At 43.1% G+C, this 19,398-nt stretch overlaps 2 protein-coding genes across 4 annotated transcripts in view; one reads left to right on the top strand and one right to left on the bottom strand.

The window, feature by feature from the left end:
- Nucleotides 1-19,398, bottom strand: part of LOC136786324 (nuclear pore complex protein Nup153-like) — a 378,386-nt gene that overhangs the window by 274,323 nt on the left and 84,665 nt on the right. The window lies entirely within an intron of this gene.
- Nucleotides 1-19,398, top strand: part of LOC136789851 (nuclear pore complex protein Nup153-like) — a 57,815-nt gene that overhangs the window by 29,512 nt on the left and 8,905 nt on the right. The window contains exons 4-10 of the mRNA XM_066990995.1: nucleotides 11,225-11,473; nucleotides 12,543-12,682; nucleotides 12,765-12,887; nucleotides 15,069-15,179; nucleotides 15,455-15,508; nucleotides 17,766-17,924; nucleotides 19,035-19,087. Of these exons, the coding sequence (XP_066847096.1) occupies nucleotides 11,225-11,473; nucleotides 12,543-12,682; nucleotides 12,765-12,887; nucleotides 15,069-15,179; nucleotides 15,455-15,508; nucleotides 17,766-17,924; nucleotides 19,035-19,087 (889 nt within the window). The remainder of the gene's footprint in view (nucleotides 1-11,224; nucleotides 11,474-12,542; nucleotides 12,683-12,764; nucleotides 12,888-15,068; nucleotides 15,180-15,454; nucleotides 15,509-17,765; nucleotides 17,925-19,034; nucleotides 19,088-19,398) is intronic.

The following is a 19,398-nucleotide window of genomic DNA, read 5'->3' as shown; positions in this document are numbered from 1 at the left end:
TTGTACCTGTGCCTTCATTCCCATTTGAAAATGGTCTAAGACAGAATTTTGTTCTTTGTATTGGTTCCGCTAAACAGATTTTATATTAGAAACTCAGTAATATGCAAAAGCTTTGTTCTCCACCCTGAGGTAAAAGCTTATGTTGCAGATTCCAAAAGGAGGATTCAGCTTGCACTTACAAATACGGTACAAAACATATTTGTGTCCTGGAAGGTTTGCAAAGTTCCTCACGTGGAGGCATTTTGTGTTAGTGTTTAGAAACTATCCTATGTAACGTGTATTGCCGTAGAAGTGAATTAAATGACTCTTGGGAGGGTTTCATGGCTGATTATCCTTAAACGTTATCTTTACTATCTTAAACATTGTCTTTGTCTTTATCTTGAAAGACGGTTCTAGTCCCAGCCTTCTAATATACAAATTCCCAAAAGCTGGAGCTGTGAGGCTCAAAATTTTAGAGGACTAAATACCTCACTAAAATTAGTAGATCTAATAGCTTATTACACTTAGCTTAAAATACATTTTATTAGCCATTTCACGTGAAGTTTTTTTGTGCGCATGCCTCAGATTTGATACTTGGACTTACCAGGCTTTTATTTTCAGATCCACAGCTCTACTTGGATGTTGATGAAATGAACAGACAATTCACGGAGACAAGCGAAGAACTCTACGATTCACTCATGAATTGTCACTGGCAACCTCTGGATACGGTCACTTCTGAAATCCCCTCTGCTATTTAAGTGTCTTCTAGAGCATGACCGTTAGGACCAAAGTGCTAAAACTACATTTCTTCTACATTATTCTAGCTCATAAGTTTTAAAGCACAATGATAGGTTGGGTTTTTTTTGCTATGTTTTTGACAGTTTCTGTAATCTTTTTGTTCATCACTCTCTTCTTGGAGCATCATGAAGTCATGTAAATATTCGAGAAATGTAAAGAGGTAAATGGGGTCTAAAGATAAGACTTGCCTGTGTAAATAAAAAATTTGTTTCTGCAAACCTGCCAGCAAGGGATTTTACTTGTACCTGTGTGCAGCACGTTCTCTTCCGGCTTATGGAATTTAACAAGGTAGTAAGGGTATTTCATCTGTCTTTATTTTTATATGGGCATTAGGACACAAGCAAAATCTAGCTTTCCCTTGTTTTCCTGGTTCCTTAGGTAAGCGACAAGCCAAGCCTTTCATGTGCTTGCTTAGACTGGAAGTATGTATGGGAGACACTCACAGGCCTTGCTATGGAAACACCTGTGCCCACTTTTTCCTGCAGGCTGCTGGCTCTAACTGTACTACTGATATATGCTAGGTCAGCTAAAATTGGCTTATAAATAGGGTATGTTAAGCATATGGAAGTGTAGACTTCAACTGCCATAGCTACAAACATCCCGTGGAATGAGGATGATGTCTGCTGGCACTCTCTGCATCAGCATTCAGTTTTCCCTTGCCCTTCTTACTGTTAGACTTCTCAGCTGACGCTTTACAGCGAAGAAATTGCTACAACATAATCCGTGTTCTTAAACCTAAAAAAAAAAATCTTGGAGAAAACAACTTGCTGGTTTTCCCTCCTTGCTGGCAAGGAGAAAAATAGTCCACCAGGAACAACAAAAAAATCCTAGTAACAGCTCCTTAAGTTATACCCTCTGCCACCCTCTCTGATTGCTATGGTCTTCCTTCATTCGTGGTAATGAAGTTTTTAAAGCTCTGGTAGAAGGATGACAGTACTCAAGTCAAAGGAGATGAGAGCAATGAGGAAAGCTTTGCTTTAAGCTAGAGCAGTCTTGCGAGTTGCTGCCTTTATGCTGTTCTTATCTTGAAGGGTACAGAGTCTTTTGAGTCTTTTCCAGTCATAGGGACTCCATAACCCTATGAGTATGGAGAAATAGTTGCTAATTAACAGTGTGTATAATAAGTAAGTGAGGCTGGAAACAAAAGAATATTCCTCCAAGAAAAAAAAGGAAGCAGAAATTACTGTACTTAATAGCTGGGGAAGCTGTTAAAGCTAGTTGACACAGTTCTGGTACTGCCGTGTGTGTTTTGGGGGCAACATAAACCATAATTGCTGTGATGGCAGGTAAGAATCCAATTCTTTTTTATGGCTTAGTGTAGTCAGTGAAAGCAGTGGTCCTAAGCTGCATGCTGTTCTTAAATGTAATGCAAATTCTCTTTTGTGACTCCTCAGTACTTCCAGGTTACTTGTAGCTGATCACCAGCAACTGCTTCTGTTAGCTATTAGCTGTTGGGTTTTTGCTAGGAATACTTTCAGTCCTGAATTGAAATGATGACATCCTGAAACAGAAGAGGCTCTTGGAGTATTGTAGGAAGCACATTCTTCCTGGTTCTAGTGCAGGTGTACACGTAGGAGGAGACAGAAGGCAAAGAACCTCACATAGGTGGAGGGGGTGAGGTGGCATCACAGTTAGAGCTGTTGCAGTTAACTCTTCCCAAAGCATGAAAGCAACGTGGCGGGGAACAGGGATTTGTTGGGTTGCTTCTTTGTGTGAGCCAGGGAGTCTTTTGAGGGGCAGATTAATAAGAATATGACACAAGGTAGAGGTGGAATAGATGAAGCAAAGAATCTGGGTGGGAAAAGGGTTGCTTGTACGTGTCTATGGAATTGTTTCAGGGGACTGAGCTGGGGCAAATTCAAGATAATAGATGCAGCCTCCTTGAATTTGGATGGCAGTGCTGAAGCTTCAAAACCTTACAAGGTTTGATGCCACTTCAATTGTAGTGCATAGCTGTGGTACTTGAGCTCAGAAGCGCAAACTGCACAGGATTTTTTTATCTATTTTCTTCAACGTGAGCAGCAAAACATCTTCCAGGAATGTGCCTGGGTGCTACGCTGCTTTGACACGGCTTGCTTTGCATCACCAAACACAGTAGTTAGGTTGCATCGAGTACTTTGTGGAAACATTCATTGTGTTGTCACCCAGAAATGGGATGCTACAGATATGTGTTGGCCCGGCAGTATCAGTGCTGGTTTTTGGCCTTTGAGAGGTTGGTCCATAACAGGTGACCTGTGTAATGAGGGGCCCACATAGATTGGTGACTTCATTAAGTCTGATACTGTGGTGGTGTGTGACCCAAGGCCCTGAACGTCAGAAAATCAGGCTGTGGCCACCTATTTTATGCAGACTTTGCCTATTAACAAGGTCTCTACACTGTACGTTAGAGACGTGCGCCTCCTTTTCCGGACTAGATAGCGAAAATACCAGTTTTGTAGTTCAGTGAATGAGATTGGTTGGGCTGTTTGTTCTCCAGAGCTGAAAAATGTTGGGAGTGTATTCTCTTGGAGTCCACAGAAATGAAAATGATGAGAGGAAGAGAACGTTGGTTGCAGCCCGCGTGCTGCTGTTATAAAGTAGTTCTCTGATGTCTTTTTCCCTCTGCTGAGACTTATCAGCCTATCGTCCTTTCCTGTTAGGAGCGCATACCTGGCGTGGGATGGTGTGCGCAGGGCAGATTCTTTACCGTAAGAGCACAGTGAATGCCAGACTTCTTCCTGTACTGCCGTGTTAACCGTGAGTCACAAATTCAGGAAGCAGTGATTGCATCGGAACTGCTAGAATGCTTTGCGGAGTCTTTTTACTGGGTAAACTTCACAGCTGCAGTTACAACTTCCAGCCTGTGTTAGCTGAACACATCGTACTGGTGCCCGCCATCAGTTTGACAAAGATGGGATTGCAGTAGGGACTTGCTTTCTTCCTTCTTTTTAATTAAACAAGTCTTTGAAGCAACTTTTCCAACACCGCCATACTTCACTTCTTCCAGTTATTTTCTGTTTTACTTAGCTGAAATGTTTTTTTTTCTTCCAAGCTTGAGGAAGTTTTCTACAAGAATGTCCCGTAATGATTTCATAAACTCTTTTCGTTGTACCTAGCTGCAACAGAGAGTGCTTTTATTCAAAAACCTGCTGGTTTTCTTTTCCAAGAAGTAGTGGGGTTTTTCCTATCTCTTCACTGATGGGAAAGGCTGTAGGACAGTAGCTTGAGGGGCTACTAATGCTGTCATCAGTGAGCCGGGAAAAGGCAGGAGTCCGAAACGGGTAAAAAGTACTTAAAAGGATACCAAAAGAGTAGATGGTACTTAAGCCGTGGATGTTTCTTTTTGCAGGGATGCTCTGGACCAACCGCTTCTTTCTAGCGCTACCTCAAAGTAACTTGCAGATAGAACTCACAGGGAAGGTTGATCAAATGGTGATGATCGCTGTCATTCTGCTGGACACGCAGATACTTGCCTTTCGTTTTGGCTCATTTTTAATACCAATTAACTTCAGTGCCTCGCGTTAATAGACACCGTTTGACTGCATCGGCAAATGTTTCTGAGTCGTGTCATTAAAGGCCTGTCACCCTACGGAAATCCTTCTAAATAGGAAAAATGGCATTTAAATAAATAAATAAAGCAGCGCTTGAACTTATGAGCAAACCTAGCGTAGCTGCCTTTGACGCTGATCTGGAGGAGAAAAATCACGTTATCACACTACTATGGTTGCCTTAATAGGTTTGGTGTACGTGAGGGAGGGAAGCATTATGTGATGTTTGCCTAGCTATTACATGGCCAATGCAGGAGGGGTTTTAGTCAGTTCCCTGAGCACGGATTGTTGCAGAAGTCGGTGATTTCACTGCCCAATGTCTGTTATTAAGGGCACGATTCACGTCCCGTTATCGTTTTTATTATTTATTTCTGTGTTTATTTTCTGGGGCGGCGATCTGTCACGATGCCCATCGTTCCCCTGCCGTAAGGTAGAATTTAGCGTGACGACCGCTTCCCGGACCAACGGGGCCACGAATCCGGCCTAAAACTCTGCTTGTGCGTTGGTTGTCGGCGTGGGGGTATCGGTTGTCGGTGCGGGGGTATCGGTTGTCGGTGCGGGGCTTTTCTGACGAGCACTGTGGGCTCGGGGCGCCGTCCCACGCCCGGCGCGGTGCTGCGGCACACCGGCGGTCGGCGCCACGGCGCGGGGAGGCTCTGGAGGTGACTCCTAGCCCCGTGCTTACGGTGGCCGGGCCGGGGTTCATTATGGCGGCCGGGTCCTGAGGGCGGGAGCGGGAGGGCGGCGGGACCGGGACGGGACCGGGGCGGGGCGAGGAACGGGAGCGGCAGCGGGAGGGGGGGGCGCGCGTTCCCGTGAGGGGAGGGGGCGCGCGAGGGAGGGAGGGGGAGGGTGTGAGAAACACTCCGTAGCCAAGAACTTGGGCTCAGGCGAGGAGCTCAGCGAAGCAGGAATTTATTCGCGATCGCAGTGGCGGGCGTCCCGTCCGTGCGAGGACTACCGCACACCAAATTTCCCTGGTGTATTGCCAAGCACTTCCCCGTGCAAGGGCTTACCATACACCGCATTTCCCGAGACTCTTCCTTTCTCTCCCTCATCTCACGCTTCGTCCGTCTCCGGCCGCGCCCCTCGCGGAGCTGCGGAACCGCGGATCAGGACTCCACACTCGCTCCGTACAAAAGTACGTCTCAATCACACGGCACACAGAGTCTCACCCGACCCCCAAGGCAATACTTCCTATTTCTTACCTTGGTCTGTGCACAGAGTTACCGGATCGATTCTCAAACCCGGAGTGCCTGCCTTCTTCCCTTCCCCACTCCTTCACGGATCCTGCCTCTTTCATCAGTCTCGGGCCCTCTGTCAGCTCTCCGCAGAACCGCCGCCGTCGATGCACAGGACCGCTGAAATCAGCGGGGCATGCCTTCCTGCTGCTGCGGCGGTGGGGCTCCCCAGTAGGCGACTGGCTCCCGGACGAGCCCCAAATTGTGAGAAACACTCCGTAGCCAAGAACTTGGGCTCAGGCGAGGAGCTCAGCGAAGCAGGAATTTATTCGCGATCGCAGTGGCGGGCGTCCCACGAGCAGGAGCGCCCCTGCTGGTTCCAAAACCCAGTTTATATACTTTTTGATGACGGGACCCTCCCCTGTTTCCCCACTCAGGGGGTGATCCAGGCTCACAATCTGTCTGATGCTTCCCAGACAATGCATGGCCTTCCGTTGCCGGCCTGTTAAATTTCAGATTTGACTTTTTTACTGGTTGAAGCGGTGATGTTTCTTCACTTACCTGACTTGACTCAACACCGTGATTTTCCCCGAATTGTTCTACGGAGTCTGGTTGTCTGCGTTTTACAAGGTCGCCTGCTAAGCGTTCTTATCGCTGCAAGCACACCTCAATACCCCATTCCTTACCTTTAAACAACGTAACTCTGCAAAAACAACATTTTTATTCCCACGAGGGGCAGGGCAGGCCCCGCGGCGCGTGGCGGCGGGGGGCGGGGGGGCCCCGTGACGGCACCGAACGCGGGGGGGGGGGCGGTATGGCCTCGGGCGGCGCGACCGGTAGCGGCGCGACCGGCAGCGGCATGGCCGGCGGTGGCAGGGCCGGTGGCGGCGGGGCGCCGGGCGGCAGCCCAGGAGCCCGATCAGGAGGAGGAGGAGCAGGAGGAGGAGGAGGAGGAGCGGCCGGCGGCAAGGTGAAGAGGCGGCGCCACCGTTTGGGCGCCGCGAAGCCCCCCTGTGCCAGGAGCAAGCGGGTGAGGAGCGGCCCCCCCACAGCGGGCCCTTCCCCCTCAGCCCACCAGTTACCCCCTTACTTACCCCCTTCCCTTACCCGCCCCTTTATCCCCTTAGTTACCCCCTACCCACCTCCTTACCCCCTTAGTTACCCCCTCGACCGCTTAGTTACCCCCTTAGTTACCCCCTCAGCCCCTTCCTAACCCCCTCAGTTACCCCCTCAGCCCCTTCCTAACCCCCTCAGTTACCCCCTCAGCCCCTTACTTACCCCCTTACCCCTCTACCCAGCCCATTACCCCCCTCCTCCCCCTCCCCTTCACCCCCAGCCCGCTGCCCTCAGGACCCCCAGTGCCACCCCCAGGGCTTTCCCCGCTCCCTGCACCCCTCCTCAGCCCATCATCAATTCTCTGAAAGTTACCTGCCAGGCTTTGCTTCTCGTTTGTGCTGTAGGGTACAGCAGGTTGACGGTGAAAGCGGTCCGTCAATTCGGGGTGTGAAAATCCCCGTGCTGGAGGGGGGACGCGCCGAGATCCCTCCCAGCAGCTCTTTGCTAAGAAATGTCAGGACGCCCAGAGAGATGCTCTGGAGATGCCCTCTGCACATGTTTGTTCAGCCAAAACCTCTCCGCTATTAAATGAGCAACGTAGCTGAGGGGATTGATTATCATATGCAAAACCAAGGGAGCGCTACGCATGGATAGCTGCTCAATTAGGTTTTTATCACTTGCAGAAATGCCAAGTCCCTTATACCATATATTGACAATCAATCTTGTCCATCTAAAGCTGGCCTGGAAGGGCAATGCAAACATTCCCCACGCTTACAGAGCAACCGTTGAAACCTCTGGCTTGAACAGTGCATTAATGTTGAAAGTGCCATAGCTTGCGTGTGCCGACACTGTGTAGCTAACTGATAAACCTTACACGTGGATTAAAAATAATCAGTGGAGATGGTTTTCTAGCTTTTCCATTGTCTGTTATCTCTGCGTGTTTTCCAGTAGGTTTATTTAAAGAGTGTGCCAGAGCAAACACGTGCGTGGGGATATCTGGGGGATTCTGCACAGAGAATGGCTGCTGCACATCCAGCGCAGATCAAATTAACAGTAACTTATCGGGGAAGAATTTTAATGATTTGATAAATAGACAAACTGATCGGTGTTACATGTGTGCATTTATTATAGCAGTTAGCTTTGTAACCAGACGAATCGTGCAAATGTTCATAACGTAAAAGGACGAGCTTTGAGCAGATAGCTTGCTTAGAGCATTTGTCAATTAATTCCAGTTTATTTTCAATATCATGTCCACTCTGCAGAAGGTTCTGTGGCTTAATGTTAATTGTCTCTCAGTGATGCAGTTGGGGAGGCACGAAAGCGACCGATGCGATTTTGTGAGGTTATACCTCTGGTTCTGATCCCTACCCCGCTGTTTTTCTCATCCTTCCCCCTACAACTTTAGTCGATAAGTCGATTCTTAGAAATACTTAAATAGATGTGTTTTGTGTGGTTGTGATCATAATTACAGCCCACCAAACCCTCTGTCTCTTACCATTAAGCTCTGAAGGTGCCTGGGCACTGTAGACAGTATAGTTAGCAGCTTTGAAGTTCCTGGGAACTAGTCCTGGATCTATTTTACTTTTTTTTTCCCCCTACCTGCAGGAGGGATGATTAGCAGGATGCCTAGCTCATGATTGTCAGTTTTCTGGATATTATTTAACCGTAGTTCCTGGGGATTTCGGTCAGGTGGGAATTCTCCGATCGTACCCGATGTATGCTGCAGAGTCAGTCTTCTACAAAATACGGCAACAGCTTTAGAAGGCTCTTGCAAGAGGAGGTGCTGGTGCTATAGCTATAGCTGTGTTTCTTCCAGGACATCTTCTGGGTTAGCCTGACTGTTGAGAGCAGAACTGTTTTTTGTGCGTATAGTCACTGCAATTCAGCATTACTAAAATTGAAAATATTTAGATTCACTGATTTTAATGGGTAGTATGGTCCTGACTGTCGCAGTAGATAGTTGCTGAACTTCTGGTTTAGTTGGTTTTCACGTGAGGGTGCGAAGAGGAAGAGTCCTGGAACAAGTCTGTAGGTCAGGAGCTGTTCAGGCGTAGAGTTTCCTGATAGCCTTGCAGATTGACGACCTGCTGGTGAATTTTGGCAGAGGTTTCAAAACTTTGAACCTTGCCAAGGTCACTTGGAAGTGCAGAAAGTGATAGGTAGTTGTAAATCAATCTTAGGTGAATTTTAGGTTTACCAGAAGTGTAGCGATCCTATGCCAGGGATCAACCTCGTCGTCGTCTTGTGAATATTTGCTGTATAATATCTGTCTTCAAGGTCCGTGGAAGGTGGTATCCCAGCATATGCTGTTGACTGTGTTTCTGTAATTAAACAAGTGTTTTTTCTTTCAAGCAGGGAATAATTAGCAGAATGACAGAAACGGTGAAATATATTGTACCGGCGTGGCTGCAGAAGTATTTCAATAAGCGTGAGGAGGAGTGTGTAGACAGAAATGAATCTGCAAACCAGGAGGAGACTCCGGTAAACTATCACCATGATTATGCAGATGAAGATACCATAATCGATGAGAGATTCACGCATGAACCAGCAAGAATAAGTAGACAAGGTATGTAAAAAATCATTTGGAATTCTGGCCATCTGTATTTATTCACAGATTTCTAGTTTTGAATCTGAATTTCAAAAGGAAATTGGAATGAGGGTTTTGACAGAATGAAAAAAAAACAAACAAAAAAGTCGAAACAACTGTTTGTGAAACCGTCTTAGCTTTAAACTGTATACACAGTTACAAAGCATACATCTTATGCTCTTGGAAGGCATCAGTTAACTTTAGGTACTCTATTAGCCAGGTGCTAAATGCTGAAAATAAGTCATTTGCAAGTGTGCTGGGTTGCATTTTCCATCTTTTAAAAGATATGGAATGAAAATCTGTCTAATTGCCTAAGGCAATTAAAAAAATTAATTTGTTTTGCAGTCTTCGAAACAAAAGACTAGATGCTAGAATGGCAGAGGAAAATTCCGTCTCGTGTCCCGACTTTGTTTGTTTTGTTTTGTTTTGTTTTGTTTTGGGCTTTGATCAATTTAGTAAAGTTCCTTGTTAACTTGATGGTGAACTGGGGAACTTGTGCACGGATGTGGTTTATGAGATTATTATCCTTAAAATATTCAATAACTTTAAGGTCTACGCGGGGGGAGGGGGTGTCTTTGAAAAGGTATTTGACCGTTGGCAACGAGGTTTGCAAGTCCTTTACCTCATGAAAGATTAATTTGTCTTATATCCAGCGCCTCTCACTGTTCCTGTAGTCCTGTTGTATAAATTTGCATCTATTCTTATTTGAGTTTCTCTTAAATTAGCTGTTTTGGGGAAGTCAGCTTTTAATAAGTAAAGAAGTTTTGTCTGAGCGTGCGTAGGTAACCATAGATAATGTGGAAAGTCAGTTGCTTCTGTTGTTGGCAGAATCAAAAAATAAGGAGGAAATATCTTTGCCTCCAATCTCATCTAATTGTAAACAAGGAGATTGATGGCTTTGTGTGTAGCTGTAGCTTGGGAATGAGTTTGGAGAAAAGAATAGAGAAGGTCTTCGTGACTGAGGAACACATGTTGGCTTTCCTATGTAACTGCGTGAAAGGAGCTTTCAGTAAGAACAGCTGCACTGCAAGCTTGCTAACTCCAGGAGATCAGGAGCAGGCGGACACCCTCGAACCTTATGCAGCTTATGTTGCTGTCCGTGGGTGTTACTATGCTTAAGAATAAGATTATTTTTTTTAATTATTACTACATTTTGAAACCAATGTGTCTCTTCATTTCTGAGGTATCATTGTGCTGGAGCCTATATTGGGTGGCCTTCCGCCTCAATAACTTTCTGTATCTCAAACGGTGCTGTCCTAAAAATCTGCTCATGGTTTGGAGAGCTAATTAGTGGTACTGCAGTGGTTATGAAGATTGAACTAACTAGTTTAAGCTTCAGTTCAAGTATCAAGAGGATAGTGGCTCAAAGTCATTTGAATTGCCCAGATTCCTGGGAGAGACAGTAGGCTTTCATCAGGCAAAATACCCATGAATAGTTCCATTCATTTAGCAAGATAGACTTCAAGGCCACCTATTCCAGGCCACTGGCATTGTTTGCAGACCTTTTGCTTCAAGAGGCAAAAATGCTTATCTGGTTACTTGGGTCAACATCCTTGTCCCTTGGGTCAAAATCCCAATAGTTAATGGGTAGATGATGTTTTGCCTCTAACGTGAGCTGATATGGAAGAACTTGGGAAAAAAGTACTGCAAACGTTCATTTTCATGTTGTGTATTCAGATTAATATAACCTTTGTTCCAATATTATGGAAGCTGCAGTGTTATCTGTAACTTACCGTGTAATCTCAAATTTTGTAAAGCTTATTGCAAGCTGTACATGGGAGAAGGAGTATATATGTTTGATTTAGTGAACGGCCAAGTCAGCGTTAGAGCATTTGAGCACGGGGTCAGAATGTGGTGTTGTAAAACCTCATAGTTAACTACTTCTGGATGCAACATTAATACTGTGTATCGCAAGCAGTGTTGTTGTTGTAGCCAGACAGTTAGATGCAACCGTATCTGGGTGAGGAAGAAGTTAAATTTGGCTTCTCTCTTTTTGCCTTAGAACTTGGCAATAGCATGGCTGTCGATAGGAAACAGGTTTTGGCTTCTGTGAGCTTGTTAATAGCAAAGCTAATTATCTCCCTGTTCTTGTCTAGAACCATCCACAAGTAGATCAGCACTGAACTTCCCAGTTGTGTTAACAAGGCCCTCTCTTCGTTTGAGCCATCTGAATTATACCATGCTGGATTCTCCTGTCCCACCTTGTCAGCCCTCGACATCTTCTATATTTGGCATTGGCAGTCCTAGGCTGTCCTTCATAAAAGAAATAGAAGATTCTACCTCTGAAAAAGACGATGATAACATCTCAACAACCAGTGATTCCTCCTCTAGAGCATCTGCTGAAGGTGATTTTTGTGTTCTCTGTTTAATTGACTTTTTTTTTAATGTGAAGTACCTTGCGTTCTTTAATATTCCACATCACCTTAGTAAATAAAATAGGTGAATGTCAACTTTGGATGCGAGAATTAAATTGAATTTTTAGTGTTTTAGAAGTATATAATCCTATCACCTTTTTAATAGAAGCGTGCTTTGGAATACGTTTATGATACCCTGATGTTAGAAAGAGTCGATGCTGAAATATACACATTCAGCTAGGTTATATGTAAATTTTGAAGTGGGACGGTAGGAAATCAGGCTGACTTGCCGTAGCTTGACAACTAGGCTGATTGTCTAGAAGAGTGACTCAGACCTTTCTTGGTAGAAGGCTTCAGCTGTCAATACTTTCATGTCTTTTGCCAAATTCATTGAGCAAAGCACACCATTTTAAAATAAAAAATAAGCATCGTGTCGATGTAGGTTGGTACCTAGGTCTTCTCGCTGAAAGGGCGAACAGCAGGTTTGCAGCTTTTTCTAGTCCCCCATAGAGACAGGGACTGACGTGTGCTCAGCAGGTTTTCCAGAGAACTTTTGTACAGCTGAGAGTAGAGTTGCTGGGCTTTAGCAATATAACCTGAGTGCACTAGAACTTTCTGGTGTGTCTTCGTAAAACATACATGGGCAGAAGATCGTTAACTCTTAGAGCAGCCTTTGGGGAATCTTCCAGGTTTAAAACCTGTGCGATTATGATCTGTGCTGGCCTCCAGCCTTTTACCAACATAGTAAAAAGCTTTGTCTGTACAAATGCACTGATGTTTATGCGGTCCTCTTTTATCTTAGCATGAAGGAAAAAAAATCTGCATTGGAAGCACAGTATTAACTTGGTAAGATTGCTGAAAACTACTTGCAGCTCTGTGAACAGTTTTCAAGTTTGTAGGTGATACTTGGTTTTCAGTCTGTACGTGAAGTTGATCTATTTAAAGAAGCTGAAGTCATGCTTATTTTTCTGTATTGAAGAACTTGAATTAGTGTGATCTTTATTGTTAAAGTTCTGTACGTACTAGAGGCATTTACATCTAGCATACGTCATTTTGGCAGATGTTGCAGTTTTAAAAAATACTTCATCGTCACTGCTCTGGCCCACAGAAGCTGAAAGAACTCATTCCCTCTCGCAGCATTCTGCAGCTAGCTCTAAGAAACCTGCATTCGGTTTATCTGCTTTTGGAGGACTGTGTCCTGTAAGTACTGCACAGTATTTCTTTTAATCAGTTTGAATGTGTACCTGTTTTTCTATCCACTTATCGTACTGTGTTTCCGTAGGCATGTGGAAGCACGTCTGTTTTTAAGGAAAAGCAGCTTGGGTTTTCTCCATTTTACCCCGGAAAGACGGCCTATGGTGGTGCAGCTGCAAGATCTAGGCAGCGAGAGACAGAACCTTATCGGGTATGAGAAAAGTAGTGTAGTGGGAAATAGTGATGGAAATAAAAAAAGCAGCACTGCCAAAGGAGCTTGGAGCAGGGAGCTGAATATGTGGTAACAGTTGCTCTTCTGCCCTCTTGGTCTACAAAAATAGACGAGATTGATTTCTGTTTAAATTCTTTTATAACGGTTTTTACCACAGGTAATACTTGTCAGAAAGAACAAGAATGACAGTTTGGGCTAGTTGTTGGTAGTTGGGGTTTCCTCTGTTGTTAGGTCTTTCAAAAAATTCCATTTAAGTGCCATTGTCTGCCTCTGACTACATTACGTTAAAATAACTTGATGCAAAAAAACCAATGACAGCCTAACTTTGAAAACTTGTGTTTATGGTAGCAAAAGCTACAGTAGTCAAACCTGGCTAATATTTATCTGTGGATCTTCTTTTCCAAGCATGCCTACATTCATGCTATGGATATGTTGTATAAGCCTGCAGTCTTTGAAAATATCTAAAATCAACTTTGCTGATCCTTTGTTCTTCTGGTACACAGAGGCATGCAGGACTAAATGCAGTCTCAAGATAAGCAGTAACATGCTTTCTGTTTTGAACGATTCATATAGTTCTTGAAGAGAGTTATTTGCCCCCAAGAGTTCTTGGAAATTGCAAATAAAAACTGCTGACAACTCTGATTAGCTAGAGCTGAATCGAAACGGAAAATCAAATCAGGTTTGGTAGGAATGTATTTAAATGAAAGTGACTTTTATCAATAAATCAAAAGGAATTTTAAGAAAATGAAAACGCGGGTTTGCTGGCTCTGTTCTGACAGTCGATTTCTGCAACGGAAAAAGGGCAGTACAAGTACCTCACTTACGGGAAACCTTGAAACCTTGTGGTGCAAAGCTGGGAACCCTCTTTGGTCGGCTATTTTTGTTTTTTACAATATTACTGCATTATAGTAAAAAGAGGAACCAAAATACTAGGCTTTTAAAGGAGAGAGTAGCTTGCTTCTTGCTGCTTGCTGTGAATGACAGCAAGGTACTAGAGAGTCCAGCGAAGGGCCACCAAGATGATCAAGGGACTGGGAGCACCTCTCCTCTGAGGAGAGGCAGGGACTGCTGGGCCTGTTTAGCATGGAGGAGAGGAGGTTCAGGGGGGATCTTATTGGTGTATATAAATACCTGAATGGATGGTGCAAAGAGCATAGAGAGCCATTGTGTTTTCAGCGGTGCCCAGTGCCAGGTCAAGAGGCAACAGGCACAAACTGAAACGTGAGGCTCTGTCTGAACATCAGGAAATGCTTTTGCACTGTGCGGGTGATGGAGCCCTGGCACGGGTTGCCCGGAGGGGCTGTGGAGTCTCCCTCTTTGGAGGTCTTCAAGAGCTGACTTGACATGGTCCTGGGCAACCTGCTCGGGGTGGCCCTGCTTGAGCGGGGGGGTAGACCAGGCGATCTGTAGAGGTCACTTCCAACCTTAACCATTCTGTGGTTCTGTGAGTCTCACTTGTGTTTTTACATGCTGCGTGGTCTGCTTCCTGTCTTCACATCGTGTGATAAGCACAGTGTGGTTATATGAGGGGTTTAACCTGGGAAGAAAAAAAGTCACACCAAAGGAAGTTTTTGACTGATATTTGAAGTTGGGTGGTGCAAATACACAGTTTACTTTTTCAGTGTAATGTTTAGATCTGTTACAGTTTAAATCAGATCTTTATCTTTTAAGACAAAGATTTGCAGCCAACTTTAATCTTGGGGGAAGGGAGGAAGCAAGAGAGAAGTAAAACTAGTTCCTGGTTATGATTGTATACACTGATTTTAAGATGGTACAGCTAGACCATCGTGAAACTCTGAGGTCTGTGTTGTTACTGAAAATGCTTTCTGTACCACCACAAGCCTTTTCTTGAGTTCTGTTTCCCTGATTACTGCTTCGGAGGCCTTAGCAGTCCTAGCATCATCCGTCTTGACCTTTTACAAGTACGGAGTTCTTTTATTGCTCGTGCAACAAGCACATGCAAGATGCACTGAGGCCCAAGGTAAACTTCATTAAACTCCGAATGTATTCTCTTCTTTATGGCTTGAACTCCCAGTGACTGCATTTTTCTCTGTCATCGGAATATATTGATTGTATCATCAGTGTAGCCTTGGGACATAAAATACATGCCTCCTTAGCTGAGAATTGACCATTGTAACACTTAAAATGCTAATTTTTCAGGCACAAAAGAGAGCGAAAGCTAGACAAGAAACTGTGCGGCCCCGCGCTACCTTAAGTACCGCTGCACGGTGCATCTTGGAGGCAGTGGAGAAGCTGTCAAGCTCTTTGTTGGTAAATAGCACATCTTTTAATCTGTTTTTGCTTCATGTGTTTATAAAACTTAGTAAATGTGCCATCAAAGGATAAAGATAAAACTATTCTTCCTTACGTTGTGGCCGGTTTAATTTAGTGCGCTATTTTTTCAACAGGATGCTAAAAGAATGGCATCTCTTTTGCCGCTGTGTTGTATAAGTTGACCATGAACCCCCACATTTTTGTTGCAGGGAACCCTCTGTCTCAGGAAAAAAAATTGCCCTCTAATATTTATGCTTTGTTTTTTCCCTTAGCCTCCGGACATAGATAAACCGGATATTACTGACTTCCAGTCCAAACGAAGAAAGGTAAGAACCAATAATGTCTTAAGCTGAGGTAGATAACTTTTTCAATGCTTTATCACTATTAGAAAAATTTTCTCAAACCTTAGTGACAACATAGACATCAAATCAAGTTAATATTGGCATGTATCCACAATAGATGATGGGCTGTGAAGATTACTCAGGTTAAGAATTATGTTATCTTTGTAAGTTGAGAGCAGCAACTCTAGAACACACCAAGTCGTTTTATCTTGTCCCCCAACTTGGGGTGAAGCTGCATATTAAAATTCCTGTTGAGGCAAGTTTTCTCTTGAAGAAATGATCACAAATAGAAAAATGGTGATTGAGTGGTCATATAGACTTTGTACAGACTTCCGTGTTCATTCGGGCACAGAAAACTAGTTTTTCTACTTTTTATCACCATTCAAAGTAAAGACGAGGAAAACCGTTAATTTCCGACGCTATAAATCTTACGCTCCTAAATTCCTATTTGGAGGTAGCACAGAACTGGTGATAATACTGTGGTAAAGCATGACTTCCTTTCATTTTGTTTAAAAAATGAAAACTAGTCATCTTTTTTTGATGACTTTAGTTAGGGGTATCCTTGGGCTTATTAAATTGCAAAACCCTTAAATGACCACTTGAAGATCAGGTGACTGAAGGAAATAACAAGATGTGCAAACTTTTCATCTTCTGTTCTAATGAGCAAAGGGACAGTGTCTCAAGAAGTTTCTGTGCTAATTCCTTGATTGGATGGATGTATAATTAAGTTTACAATCACTTCAGAGTTTACAAACATCTCAGATTTCCTGGACCATCTTTTCACCATCTGCCAAATTACAAGGGCATGGAGAAGTGAAGTATATCATAAATATTATCCAAATAACTAAAACCAAATCTGGTGTGAATTCTCAGTTATATTATAGCAATACACCTGTGATAAGGCATTAAGAAAGATCTGCCAGATTTGCAAGAGAGAGCCTGAAATTGTCAGCCACTAAATGAATGTTGCACGCAGCTGTCAGTGGGTGAAAGGAGATAGATTGTCTATTCATAATACTAGAATTCATAATGGTGGCGGGAGAAGGGTAGCCCGGGATGAGAAGCAATTATTTGCTGAGGAGACGATCGTGTGTTTTCCTGCTAAAGTGAACATGCGGTTGACGGAACACTTGTGCACTCGGGCTAAACTTCTGCAGTGGGTAGCAGTGATGTGGTATTTTTCTTATTTCAAGGAACTGTACCAGGCAGAATAGCTCTTGGTGTATTGAATGCCTAACTGGGGGATTTAATATTTTTCTTTTTTACCTTTAAAACCAGCAATGAACCATCGTTCACTCAAAGTAGATTTGTGAACTTACATAAAACATGTCTTATTCAAGGTTTCAAACTGAATGTAATATTTTTTAGAAAGATGCATTTTTGTATACTTTAGAGAGAGTGTGAATCCTATTACTAAGAGCTGGGAGATACTGTGAAATTAAAGCTGCAGCGTAAACAAAAATTTCCTGTTGGTATTGATTTGAACAATAGCATGCTTCCTAAGACTGTATTTTCTGATCCTTAAGACCGCAGGCGGAGCCATCGGTAAATCTTGTAGCCTTTAGGCTTTGTTTTCTGTCTGACAGTTCAGTTAAGTCAGTTTTGCAGAACACGCAGTGGTCTGTGTTAAAAATTAACTCTGGTCTGTGAAAATGCTTTGAAAAGGGAAGTCAAACCCACTACTTGAAGTGCATCTAATGCACATGTAAAGCATTGGATCATATTTTAATGAATGAGATTATTGTAAGATTGACAAGGTGTTTTTTTTTGAGTGTGTTCTATTGTTTGTGTAACTTTGAAGGGGGAAAATGTAGGGGATGTGAAGCCCAGAAGCCTGTATAATTAGTTGCTTAACACTTCGAATGTTAAATTAATGAATTAAGCTACTAAAAAAAAAAATCACAGTGTGGGCAGAGGAAAAGATAGGAGCATATTCTAGGAACATGGGTTATTTTAATTATGGTAGCATGAATTATTTTGTCTATGAAGCTAACTGCCAAATTTTGAAATGGAATTCAGTCAGACTTTGGCTACTTATATATAGCTTTATGGATTTCGTTACTGGTTTTCTGGTGATTTCCCTCTACAAGTTGAACGGTCTTCAGAATTTTCAAATTGTATTCACTGAGTGCCAAGACCGATGGGGGGAGGTTTATAGTTCTGTAATTTGTTTTCATCAATAAATATTGGAATTAATTTGGGTGGACGTAAGGATAAATTGATTGCTGTTTCCCTTTCAAAGCTGGAATCCCAGAATGCATTCCAGCCTCCACCTGTTAAGAGACTTGTGACACCAACGGTAAACCGTCAACCGATGCGTTATACGCGGTATTCTGAACCATCACCGACTTCAACTACTCAGTCCAGCAAAATTTGCCAGAGAGTAGACACAAAGTTCCAAGTGAGTACATTTTTGAGTCCTTATGTGCCTGTTTTTTTTTTCCAGTCTTGGAATGTTTCTCAAACCAATTGTTATCCTATCTTTGCAAAAAGTACTGATAGTATGTTTGAGGCGAGCTTTAAGGCAGTGGGAACCATTGTGAAATAGATTGAGCTTTTATGGATTTAATTCTGTTTTTGGAACACTCAGTGTCTTGTGGTTGTTTTCACGATGTCATGATGTGCTATTGAGTCATCCTGTTCTCAGTGAAAGAATATTAAAAGACAGAAATGTTTTCCTTCTATATTCTCATGTACACAAAGCTGTCACTGATGAAACATGCTCGTGTTCTGTGTAAACTATTCCAGGTGAGCTATGTGCTCCAAGTGAGAGTTCTGACAATGTGCTGAGTTATCGGTTTTGATTGCTTTGGAGTAGATGGAGTCTGATAAATTTTCCATAAAATTAAATGGGCATCTCTTTCTGCGAAAACATCTGTGTTTCCAGTATCGGTCTGAGTGTACAAATGACCACGTGTTAAGTGTAAGGGCTTATTAGGCTGGAAATCAAAGTGGACAGTAATACTGGTTGCTTATTGCTTTTAACTCTTTCAATCTCTGTATTGTTTAGCCAGCACAATCTCCATTTGGTAAAGTTCTAAAATGAATGTAGCAGCAACTGCTTAGTTTTTTGGGGGGGTAGAGTTTTTTCGGTTTTTTTTGCTTGTTTGTTGATAAATGATAGAAAACAGAAAAGTATGTCCCTTTTACGGGGTTGGTAAACACAAGTTTTGATGAAAACTCTCCCCCCCACACGCACAATTTTTGTTATTTTGTTTAAATTAATTACTTTCTTTGTTAGAGGATTTGACAAATTTGATTTAGTGTTCTATCAGTTTGTCCTCAATGCTGAGTGAAGCAGTGATGCTTACTTTAGCCCCAAAATTTAACTGAACTGTACCCACAATGCTGAATTAGGGAACAACGTTAAGTAGGTGAGGTGTATTCAGTGCTATAAAATTAAAAATAAATAAATAAAATAAAAACCAGAAAAAAACACATTAAGTGGTTGTTGGTACTTTGTGTATTCTGTACATAGTCAGCTAACTCTTGAACTAAACTTAACTTGCAGGGGATGAGAGAGAAGACTTTGCCTGCAGAACAGCGAGCAGAACCATCTGAAAGGTATGACATCTATTAATTTAAAACTTACTTGAAGGAAGAAAGAAATCTCCTTTTTCAGTACGGTCTGCATGCCTGTCTTTTTGGAAAGGTGGTGACAGTTCTCAGTAAAAGGAATGGGAAATCCAATGAAAATTTTGTATTTTGAGGGAGCTGCAAAGTCTGGATTGTGTTTGAAGATCAATATAACTTTGAGAAAATTGTTGTTTTTATGAAAGGAAGGAAGATGAGCAAGAATAAAACTACTGATACACCACTTTTTATCCCAAGTTTATCTTCTGAGTAGGATACGAAGATGGGAAACGAGGCACGTT

The sequence above is a fragment of the Anser cygnoides genome, chromosome 2 (genome assembly GCF_040182565.1).
Source record: "Anser cygnoides isolate HZ-2024a breed goose chromosome 2, Taihu_goose_T2T_genome, whole genome shotgun sequence".
Classification (NCBI taxonomy): Eukaryota; Metazoa; Chordata; class Aves; order Anseriformes; family Anatidae; genus Anser; species Anser cygnoides.
Note: the sequence above shows the minus strand (reverse complement) of the source record. Positions and strands in the feature narration are given on the sequence as shown.